Source organism: Mustelus asterias, chromosome 13 (genome assembly GCF_964213995.1).
Source record: "Mustelus asterias chromosome 13, sMusAst1.hap1.1, whole genome shotgun sequence".
NCBI classification, from domain to species: Eukaryota; Metazoa; Chordata; class Chondrichthyes; order Carcharhiniformes; family Triakidae; genus Mustelus; species Mustelus asterias.
Genome location: NC_135813.1, coordinates 74,310,672 through 74,323,074, shown reverse-complemented (window position 1 = coordinate 74,323,074; position 12,403 = coordinate 74,310,672). Strand labels below are relative to the sequence as shown.

Below are 12,403 nucleotides of genomic sequence, written 5' to 3'. Positions count from 1 at the left end.
ACTTCTCCCCTTTGGTGGGTGAGATACATCTATTATAAATCCCATCCCCCCCACACACACACATTTTTTCCTTGTAATAGTGAGATCCCGAAATAAAGCTTGCTAATCGCTGTTTGTTAAAAAAAGGATATTTATTCAAGTGTTTACTTTTTTTTCTTAAACATCAATGGTGACAATTTTACAGTTAATTAAAGAAATTTAAAAAGGTGTCACGTAGGGAACTCCAAGATTGTGGGATGGGAACTAACTATCCAAAGCACTCAAAGTGATTGTCATCATCGATGCCAGATTTCCTATGACTGATGGAAACAATGGATTGTCGGATGAATGGTGAGTTGAAACTAAAACGATCTTTATTCACATTAACAACAAAACCAGGAACTCTATTCATAGCCAGTGCCTTCTGCCCACTCTTACGGGGGGGGGGGGGGGGGGTGGCGGGGGGCGGTGCAAAAGTGGCAACTCCTGCTTTCCCAGCAGGCAATGCCTCTCCCAGAGACCCCTGCGGTGGGCCCCTCCCCCACCGGATGTGCCACCATTCGCGGAGCCTGCGCAGTGCCAACTTCCTCCTCCCGACCCCTGTCAATGAGGTCACTTGGGTGGGAGGAGGAGAAGGAAGGGAAGGGTTGAGTGGGAGAGAAGGAGGGAGGGTGGGGTTGAGTTGGAGGCTATGTGTGGGAGAGGAGGACGGAGGGTGAGGTTGAGTGGGAGGCTCTGCGTAGGGGGCAGGGGAGGGAGGGGGTGCTCTCCCCCATCCCCACACACCCACCTCGTCACTGCTCCTCCTGGGAGGGGGCGCAATGTATTTGGAGAGAGAGATGACAGTTCAATAACTTGAATGCCAGAGCCGCAGTGATCATATAGTCATTCCCCTGTTGCCTGAGCTGAGTGGAATCCTCCCCCACCCCCCGCATCGCCCCCTCCCCACATCTCCTTCTCCACTCCCCCCCCCCCCCCCCTCCTCCCCACACCCAACATCCCCCTCACCAGACCGCAGTCTCATTCAGCTCCTGGCTCGGATGTGAGAGCGGCCCGCTGTAGCCACTGTTGCTGGACATTGAGAAGGGCGGGCTGGGTCCTCCGCTGAACACTTCGCCCGGGATCGGGTGCAGCGGGCCGGTTATCCCTGGCTCAGGACTCGGGGTGTCAGGGTGGGAAATCATGTCCGTGTACCTTTGGTTTTCGCTGCCACCGATAGTGGGAGGATGGTGGCCGGGTAAAGGGGGTTCAAGTACTCCGAGTGAGGTCCCCCCAGGTCCTGAGGACTGCATGTAGCCGGAGTCCGCCGGCGAATGTGCTTGAGAGGACGGTGGACCGTGCGGGAAAAAGTCATAGTTTGCCGCTGGGCCGTAGTAGTCTCCCTGATAATCTGCGTGGGATGAAAAGAGAAAAGTGTGTTTAGCCTTGCAGTTCGATTCCAGTTTCATTCATTCTGCCTAATCGTTCTTGAAACTGCCATCAGACTTTTGAATGTTCCTACCTCACATTAAGTGATCTTTCTCTACATCCTAGCTATGATTCAGTATACTGGAGACGAATTATGACATTCTGCACTCTCTCCTTTCCCTCTCTATGTACGGTATGCTTTGTATAGCGTGCAAGAAACAATATTTTTCATTGTATACCAATACATGTGACAATAAGAAATCAAATCAACACCGTTATTAATGATCCAAAAAAGTACAGAAATGTGATGAAAGAAATGCATTCAGTTTAAAATATTACCATAAAAATGGCCTGACTGAGTTCTCCAGTGAGGAACCTGTTGCCCCATCGCTACAAGTAAATCCCATCGACCGCACACTCAGGAAGGAGTGTCAAACTAATGCTGTAACTAGCGAACGCAGCTCTGAGGAATGACACTGACTTGTTCGGGAACTTTGCTCCGGACTTTTAATTTCCCATTTTTGGTCGATGTATCAAATGCCGGGCCAAATCGTGTGAACTCCACGGTGTACACACAATTTGTGCACGACATGCTTTCGCGACCATTGTTAAAAGGCAACATCTTCTTGATTTTATCATCAGGCTCTTCGCTCTCCAGGCCCGATTGTCACACAAGAGCTAACATGTGATTTACTATTATTCACCAATTGGTAATTAATGTGAGTGACCTGATGGGAAATGGAAATCCATTGATTTCCCGGTTACAAATTAAAGTTTGTGTTTTTTTAAATGTTTGGACGGCAAAAACACTCAAGCACGTAACGTTAGCTGTATCTGAATGCATAGTTTTAGAAGGGCCGATTATTATTATTAATGGTCAACAGCAAAAGGCGGGAAAGTGAACGCCAGCAGCCCATTGACTGTTTCCTGGTTGGATGACTGACTTCAATCAACTTTGCAACAAAACCTTGACTGGTTGAAGCGAAATGTTGTTTTGATGAAAAATCTGTATCACTGCCTGCATACCAATAAAATCTAAAATTTGTACATGAACGGGTAAGATATGATGCCATAGATTCCAAATGTGTACAAGAGCACAATAATGGGAAGCTGCAGAACTGATTTTTGAAACCTGTTGCTACGAATCCTTTGTTGGTCTTACAACCGCAATTCGTGATATTCCGCAAAAGGTACAGCCCATTTATACCCAAATTAATAGATAAATAGTGCCTACTTCTGATGAGTACTTTTATTTTATAGGAGTGTCAATAATTTTCTTGCTAGCTAAAAAGTGATTCAAAGTAATTCCTTATCTGTAAGTTCTACTGGGTGTTGGCGCGTGGTAATAAGTTTCCAGATTAACATGAGTGACACATTTCTATCCAAAGGATTCTTAACACTTACACAATTCAGCAACGGGAGACGAATTATAATGTGTGATTCAGTATACTGGTATCACATTTGGATTTGTATGTTAAACTATAAAGCGATGGAAATTTAACGCGACTGGAGTCAAATATTATCTCATATTCCTACTGTATTTAACAGGGGTGGGTACATTTGGAAACCTCTACACGTGGGTACGGGTGGCGTATACTTAGAATGTTATTTTTAATTCGCTAAAAAAATGTGAAATATGTTAATTTGATGAAGGGAGCTGTTTTAAATGGGAGGGGAGCAGAAGGCTGCAGCAAGCGGCAAGGAGCAGAGTCGTGGCGTTCAGCGAGTGACCCTCCATATGCTCCAAGAGTTCGAGGTAATTGGAACAAATCCTGGGTGAATATCCGACAAAAGACTGCAGCTGTAGCTTTGTTCGCGGAAACACAAGAGAAAGTGCCCGCTGAATGGGCTAGACTTCTCTTCAAAAAGACAGCTTCATCACAATGCATTGCTTTATCGGGCGCAACTTGGCTAGCGCTGGAGCGGAATCTCTTACAGGGGCGGTGAGGAGGGGGGGGGGGGGGCGGGGGGAGAGGGGCGGATTAAAGAGCTCAACAGGCTGCGATCATTCACTCAATAATACCCGTGCAGATGCCACAAAACAAGTGAGAAAGTCATAGCAACCGAGCACCTTGGACCACTCGGATCGCCCGAACGTAACCGAGGCGGTTTAGCAAATGAACTCTCAGCCTCAGCTCTGGCCACCGTTCGCGCGAGAGAGAAAAAACACACCCAGAAAACGATCGTTCCGCTTAAAGATTCGAGTGAAACATCTAGATAATAGCACAGGAGTTAAAGGAAATGTGTCTGGGGAAAGGGGGTGGTTTAGGGACATACACGCCATGCAAAGTAACACAGGCATATCCAAACTCCCCTTCTCCCAAGTCTTTTTAAAGCTTAAAAAACGATGACATTTTGTAACAAAGGGGCTCAAACTCTTTGAGCCTTGTCGGCATTAATGCTGTTGAACACGGAATAAGGTCCTGAGAGAGGAGACAACTCTACTCAGCGAATCTCTGGGTAAACTAGCAGATAGAAAATCAGGAGCTTCCTTTGCCATTCAGTTACAAAAAGTGCGCTTTATGCCCTAACCTGGACCTGCTGATTGGAAAGGACACCGGGAGGGATGCTGGTATGTTGTGGCAATTTAACGCCGAGAGGTGACACACAAATTCCAAATCCCAATGAAACAAAGGCGGGGTGGGGGGGGGGGGGCGAATAAGAGGAAAATGGGGAGATTACAGCACTGGCGATACGGAGTGTCCCATTCCGGACACTGCCTGTTAACAGCGGATAAACTCTTTGATATTTTTGGAAGTTGACTGTTGTGGAAGTTACCTCCATAGTAATTGTAGGGAGCAGAAGCCATCATTTCCGATTCGTCCAGGCGCCCTCCCAAAGGACGCATGCGCCTGGGACTTCGGAAGAAAGCGTGCCTCCTTGCACCTAGAGCACTCAACTGCTTCATCCGCCTCTCCTTAGATCTTCTGTTCTGAAACCAGACCTGCCAGGAAAAAACAATGGGCCGTTCTTTAATGGAAATACAGCAAGTGCCTCTAATAACACCTACTACCCATGTAAGGAATGGGGAAAATAGGACAACCTAGGCAAACCTCATTCTTTGTGTCTGTTGATTAAACCAATACCTTCCCATTATGTGTCGAAAATTGACGCTGCGGGCAATAATTTAACATTCAACCGAGATTTCGCCAACATCGGGATACAGCCATAACCTTATATACATATTTATATGTCCAATTTTGTTTAATCAGAAATAAAGTTTGATTGTTAAAATTCTCTGATCATTCTGATTGAGGATCGGGGGGGGGGGGGGGGTGGGGGGAGGAGCCTTAAGTGTGAATGTTATGGGTAAAAACAAAAGCATCAGTGTGTGCATGGAGTGAGCCCGGGCATTGAACATATTGGCATTGTGCTTATCTAGTACCCGAACTCCCTGAGCGGTGCCAGGGCACGACTGAGTTAGACATTTCAAGTTTAATCTGAATGCTTGAAAGACCGTCCCGGGATAAAATGAAACGCAAACTACTTTGTGGATTCAGTGTTCCTCCCATAAACCAACATTTTCAACAAAGTATATTCGATTCGAAATATCTGCCTCTTTGCTTACACATCTGAAGCGTTTAAAAACATTTTTTTTCTCTTAGAGAGTGATGATTACTGAATCCAGATAACATGGTTCAGGGCCGAATAAGCAACGGCGTGGCGGTACCTGAATAACCCGCATGTTGAGGCCTGTTTCCTGAGCAAGTTGCTCCCTTATGTGTCGGGTGGGCTTCGGGGTAGCGGCGAAAGCGGCTTTTAGTGTTTCTAACTGCTTGGCTTTAATGGTGGTCCGGGGTCCTCTCCGCTTGGTGCCCATGCTCTGTTCCTCGTTCTCATTATTCTGCGTCTCTTTGTCTGACGAGGTGGAATTGTCCGTTTCTTTTGTATCGTCCAGATTCTGATCTTGGATGTCGGGCGATAAACTCCGATCTGTACACGAAGAGACTGAAAGACATAAACGGCTTTTTAAAAATTAACCCTATCAGGCGCAGGCGTCCGTCAAAGCTGCTGCTATTGACACCCCACTCCCAGCCGAGCAAGGACACGCCAGGTAACGCCGGGGCCAGTGTTACCCCGGAAGGGAGATGACTTTCCAACAAGCACAGCGTAATAATCCAAGTCATTAGCCACAACTTTGAACATATCTCCAATTGGATGCGAACAGATGCGCTTCCCCGAAACACGTGTTTAATGTTTTCATTTTTTTTTAAAGTTTCCATTAAAAAGCTTTGAGGGGCTATTTCAATTTGAACGAACTATTCTACCGGTGTATTTTTTTTCATGCCATGCAGTTGCAATTTCATGCGGGTTAGAACTCCCAGGAAAAGATACTGTGTAAAATAGTGTAGTCATCGATTTTGACTTTATACCAACGCCGGGTGCAGATGGAAACCGCGAGAGGTCTTTCCAATACATAGCACCCCAATACAAGAAATAATCTCAAAATCCTGTTGTAAATAATGTTGTAAATAACGCGCGGCATGTGGTCAAAGTATATGGGATTTGAGCATTCCCTCGAAAAAGAATGCTGGAATATTGTATAAGGTTTCCCATTGCACAGACCTAGAAAAGAGAGACTAAGTGGGGAAATGTATCGAGGCGTTTTAAGTCAGTGACGCCTCATTAGAAAGAAAGAACCGGGGGGAGGGGAGAAGCACCGCTCTTGCAGCGGCTTTAACAATAGGTGTTGATACAAGTTCGGGCCTTACCTGAATTTAAGTTGGTGTCTTTTAAACTGTTGGTGCTCAAATAGTCTTCTTTGCACACAAATTTATTTTCGTCGATAATATATAGTTCCTCCCCGGTCGACAGTTGCTTATTGCAAACCATACAAGTAAAGCAATTTAAGTGAAAGACTTTATTTCTTGCTTTTCTGACGAGGTCACTGGGAGAGATACCTTGACAACATCCCGCACATTTCGTACCGAACCGCCTGGAAACAGAAATGGGCGCCATGTAAATATATATCACCTCCATAATTAAATAAGCCTTTACCGTCTCATTGAGAAAATTGTGTAATTAGGACAGTCACGAGGACCTAATAATTATAAACAGTTCTTGGAAACTGACAGCGCTGCTTCGCTTGTGGGAGGCGAATAAAGTGTCTTCAGCAACGGGCCAGTTTATTCCTTCTGTGATGAATAAAATGGGTTTCAAGAAGACTTGAAGAGGGCTCTCATTTGCATTTAAATTGTCTTCACTTGCACCTCACCGTTTAATGCTTGTTGTGAGTGTATCCTCCTGTCCTTATTTGAAGAACAAAAAAAAAGCTCCTTTTGAATTATGAATAGATTCTAATACTCATTAGAATTAATAGAGAATGGAAACACGGTAGCAAGCCGTAAGTGTGAATGAATCACGAAATATTTCATAATGACAACATTACAATATAAAGTCAGAATATCAAAATGACCATTGCCCTGAGAGATGATTGCACAAGGCGGATGCAATATACAGAGAAGCACGCACCACATAGTTATTGACTGAAGAAAGTAAGATATTAGAAGATATACATGAACATAGTTCTCTGATATTTAACTTGGGCGAAAGTTTGTTCTTTTTCAATGATTGATATTTTAAGTCGGCAAAAAAATGCAGGGGATTCCGGGACAAGAGTTGAGAGAGGCCAACGCCTCCAACCTCTATTTGTCGGAGGCTGGAAGTCAGGCATGGCCCGACACTATCCCTGAATCCTCAAAAAGCACAGCTGCCGTGGTGACCGATATTTATTACAATGACGTTGATTTAGTAAAAGGATTAGGGATCATAAGTCATCTTTGTCTTATCCGCGAGGTGTAATTGGTTCATTTGCAGCTTAACAGAACCATTAGATACGTGTAACATGTTGCTGCATTAGACACCTTAGAACAAGCGTTGTTTGCAATTTGGAAGGAGCCAGAAAGGGAATGTCCCATTTTTCCTACCGAAGGGCACGTTGATAAGGCCTAGACACCAAAGTGTGATTTCCAGACACCTGCAGTTTGTGTTCATTTTTTAAAAAAAAATTAGTGTTATGTCAACCATTTACAGAAAAAATAAGAATATCATATCATACACCTTTTGATATTTCACTTAGTTGGAGCGAACTTCCTCTTAACTGACGCTGCCTAAAACCTTCTAAAAGTTTCCAAAGTTTCGACATGCACCATTGCGGTTGTGAACAGGTCACACTGGAGCTTGGAGTGTACCTGAAGTTCCCCGTTTAAATGTCCTCCGTGTTGGCTGTGTGTGTATTGGAAGGCGCACGGGATGGTTGTGTGGAACCCGGAAATAATCAGATCCAGTGAGCGTTCCCACCAGGCTGGCTGGGAAGGAATGTTTAGCTGGATGGATTTATATCGCAAATTGCGGTGTTATAATTCCCCGGGCCAAAACAATCTGGGCTATTGCGTGGAGCACTCAAAAATGTCATTTAAAGTTCTACGGCCCCGACTAAGCCCTTTGTAGGCCCGTCCGAGGATCAAAAGTCAAGTGTGTTTCATTGGGGTTTTTGGTTTGCTGATATTATTTAAGTATAGGCTTTAAATGATATTTTAAGAGTTAGTCAAACTCAGTTCGATAATGGGTGCAATGTGGTGCGAATTGGGCGAAACACATTCGGGGGGGGGGGGGGGGCAGACTGTGTCCCCGGTCTGGTGGGTTTCATGTTACCCGATGTGCTAACTAGAAATACAATTATGCGTGGCGTTTAAAAGGTTCCCCTGTCGCTTTAAGACGATTCGGTCGAACTCACCTGAAGAAATCGTTTTTACAGTAAAGCTTCCCTTCTCTGGAAAAGCATTTTTCAGTCAAGTTGCACTTGCATTCACAACATTGGACGCACTTGATGTGCCAGGCTCTGTCCAGAACGTTGAGGAGGAATCTATCTAAAATAGGCCTCTCGCAACCAGCACAGTGCACCATCGTGGTTTGCTTCAGGGACACAATCTTTTCCTTTGGAAAAAAAAGCGTGACTTCAAGTGACTGCAGATTATACTTCAAAAATCCAGTTGCTCCGTTCAAGTTCCTGTTGTCAGATTCGCAGCTGCTACTTTACCCTTTCGGTGGCGAAGCTGCACTCACACGCTTTGGGTCCGATTGTTTCCTCTCCCTGAAGTTTGAAGGAGCTGGGCAAATGCAAAATAATCCTCTTTTTTTTTACTCTCAAAAGGCGCCCTGCTAGCAGCTCATCTTGCTTCTTGAAGCTATCCTCACACATCCAGCAATCAACTCAAAATCATCCTATCTGGGCTGCTTGGGACTTTTTTCGGCGCCGGTGCTGTCTCCATCATCTTTGTGTACCAAGCTGTAATTCGCGCATCCTTATTCAGATTTGGTGACGTTTGCCGCCACGTACGGGATATGCCGCCCAATCAGAGGCACGCTGCCATAGAAACGCTTAATTTATAGTATATCTAAATTGAATGTAACGTTGTTTCCGCACAGAGGAAAACAGCCCATTTACCATTGTGGGTGTTAGGTTTACTCGGTGCCTAATATCTTAAGTAAGAATGTCCTCCTATTCCCCTCTTTCTGATATGAAGATGTTTCTTTTGTCCGACTAAAGGACGTGGTATTTTTTGGTAAGTTAACATTTAGGTCGACTCACTATTTGTGAACAAGCGCTGATCCTGGCCAGAAACAGAATCAGAGACTAAGGTGCCCAAATAAAAGCCAATTAAGAGATAAAGGTCTCTTTGGATCAGTCTAATAGATCAGAACCCGCGCGCTTTGTCAAGTGGGATGCAGATTTTGGATCCCGGTGTACAGTAAACGTTAGATCTAGCTGCTAGCCTTGGCAAAGGTCTGCCCGTCGCTTTCTCTGCAGAGAAAACTTTATCTAATTGGTACTAATGGTTATAAGTTGCGAGGTGATCGATTAAGTGGAACGTGTTATGTCGTAGATTGCTGATTTAAATATGTATTTGGAAAACAATAATCCGTATGTGAGGACCTCGTAAAACTTTCCTGCAAAGTGAATTATTCTTGATTGTGTTCAATCGGCAGTATTGTTTCCAACAAGCACAGATGAATGTTATGTTTCTAGTATATTGTGTTACTTTTACCACATGTTCAATAAAATCAAAGACATCCGAAAATTATAGAATCAGCAGGTTTGTGTGTTGTTTTTATATATATATATAAACGGGGACCGCTTCTGGAAATCGCACGCCATTGTCTCATTAACCTGCATCTTCGCTTTTTAGATGCGGTGACGAACTAAAATATATAGTTCATTTTTGGAAGGGGGCAGCGCTTTCCATACATATCCTCCTGTAGGGTAATTAGAAAGGTATACAGGGTGGATTAACTTTGTAGACTTAAATTCACAGTTAAAAGGGAGGGCTGACAAGTGCCTGACAAAGCAACTGCTAATGGGAACAGAATGAAGCTGTTTAATTAGTCATTTCATTTACTGTCTTGGCTTTATCACCTTTACAGGATAACAAACTAAACATGTATGTACTCACAGTTACATGCTTTACCTATCTTTCCACAGTTCCTTGCAGTCTATGCTGCAATAACTCAGATTTTAAGTCAGAAATCTGAGGTAACGTATAAATTGGCACAGTGGGGTTATTAAGTAATTAACAGCTTAGGCATTTAGGGTGTTGATATAACATCTGAAACTTGATCTGTTGCACTTTCCTGAGTTGAATTTCGGTAACTGGAACTGAACCAACTCTTGAACAACTCTTGGACAACAAGGGGGAACTTTTGAAATTACTAATTATAAAGTACCATCCAACACTGTAACTTTGGATTAGAATATGATATTTCAGTTTTGTACATTTTGTTAACTCTGGCACTACGACGTGACGGAGGCATTGAACATAGAACTGATTCATATGCATGTTTCATTGGGTCAGTAATACGCAGTATCACTAACATTAGCACCCGTGTTATATGATAGTCACAGCAGTTTTCTCTATTGTATACAGTGCGTAGAAATATTCGGCCTGCTTACCAGACGTTGGCTGACTTGCTCTTGGTAACAGCACGTTACACCTGATTACCGATAAATACATGCAATTTACATTTACTAGGCGTAGGACGCAGATGCCACATCTCGGTGCCACAAACGCCACTGTGCATGTTCAAATCAGCATGGATCAGGCTCTTTAATCACGATTCAAAACAAAATATTCACGCCAGGGTACAAAATAGCACGAGTTGTTCTCATTATGCTTATGTGGTGGATTACAGTTCATCGATTTATCGTGGCTTAGGCAATTGTATGTAGGCATGGTAATGCCGAGTGGAAACTCTAACCCATACTGGGCAAGTCACACACCCTGCCAAATATGTACATTATAAAATTAAAATAAACTTTGCGTTACATTTTTGAGACATGTGTAGAAGTGTTGTGCTCGTAAATAAGGACAGGTTGTCTTCTTATTTGCGTATTTCGTTTGGAGGACAGTGCCAAACAAATAGATAATTTTCGAATTGTTATTTTTATAGCACAAGGCTATACTCGCACTAGTTTCGAAATGTTCTCCCTTTTCTTGTTGCTGATACACATTAAATAGATGAACTGATTCTTTGTGTTTTTTTTAAAAAGACAGGAGTATTTATTTAACAGAGGCGATTAAAACAACCAGGCATTGGAAGCACAAACCATCTACATAACACAACTCAGGACAATTTGATGCTGATGTTCCCAACAAACTGTTCCGTTTCCATTCGTGTTAATTCATGTGTAGTGGGAAGTGATTATTTTGACATGGAACCCCGTGTCGTTTCAAATCTGCAGTGTAATGAACCCGAGGTCACGTTTCTGTGACGTTTCGGAAAAGAACAAAAGTCTGAAAAGGGTTAGTTTAGCTGCAAGATCAGAGCTCGCGACACACACACACATACACACACATATAAATGTGTGTGTGTGTGTGTGTGTGCATTTTATGTGTGTGTCAGAGACTCGAGTCTTTCTGAGTCTTTGTCGGTGAAACCATTGTCAAGTTTTTTTTTGAGGAGGTGGACTGGACTCCAACTTTTTATTTTTCCGACCCGGGCAATACTATTTGTGAAAGACCCTGTATATGTACTTCATTTGCATAAAAGAACAAGGATGCCATGTAATAAAGTATTGAAATATTAACTATTTGTACATTTGAGGAGTAATCTGGCTCACCATCTCAGCCATAAAAGAACATCGCCGGTGAAATGCTACCCAGATTGTACAGCAAATACACGGAGTACGCTCCATACCCTCGCATTGCAGCCAAGCAAACTGAAAAGGTATACACATTATTAAAATAAAACCGTCGCCTCTCTGCTCTTATTGATAACGAACAAACGCCTGGTGGAGCAACTCAAGGACAGCTTGTCGCATCTCCAGGAACACTTTTAATACATTGTGATGCCTTTAGTTCCCCGTCCTAATGGGACAACTTCATTTATGTTTAGTTAAACCTTTATGCCCATTGCTGTTCCCCCTGCACATCTTTTAACAACACCGACTGAAAGCGTTATGCTTTGCGAATCCGTATCTCGTAAATGTTTTGAACAAGGAGGCCAAGAAGATTTGCAATGGATGGAAAATGGCAATCAGCTCTATTTTCGAAGCAGTTTTATTTACTAAAATAAATAATTATTAATCAATGAACCCACACATAGAATAGTCTCCCGATTACAGAATAGTGGGCACAAATCTACAGATGAAATATTTGGGGATGGCATGTATTATAAAACATTGGCAGACTGGCTTTATTCAAAGCGACGTGCAGAGTAATTCTTATTATGAAAGAATCTGCTTTTTAAAAAAAAACTGCACAAGCAACGCGATCAAGGGAAGTTATTTTGCTCTGTGTGTGCGATTTTAAAGTTAAACAAACCCAGCATGGCCCTTGTAAATCGCCTAGGCTTTTATAAGTGACTGCTTTTCAAATGATAAATTTAAATAGTCCTCAGCATTCATTACCACTGCTTTGATACCAGCGAGGCGTGAGAAATTGCATATAGTACCCTTTGCACGACTGCTTCAACCAAGAGCTGAGGACAATCGAAATCGGAATCCCTCAGCAAGGGGAGA

At 43.3% G+C, this 12,403-nt stretch overlaps 1 protein-coding gene across 1 annotated transcript; it reads right to left on the bottom strand.

The window, feature by feature from the left end:
• Nucleotides 1-983: 983 nt before the first annotated feature.
• LOC144503148 (LIM/homeobox protein Lhx5) lies at nt 984-8,292 on the bottom strand. Its single transcript, XM_078227658.1, has 5 exons — nt 8,123-8,292; nt 6,099-6,322; nt 5,057-5,334; nt 4,165-4,330; nt 984-1,369 (listed from the first exon to the last, which is right to left on the bottom strand). Exons 1-5 carry the CDS (start codon nt 8,290-8,292, stop codon nt 984-986), a joined length of 1,224 nt encoding a protein of 407 aa, XP_078083784.1.
• Nucleotides 8,293-12,403: the final 4,111 nt, after the last annotated feature.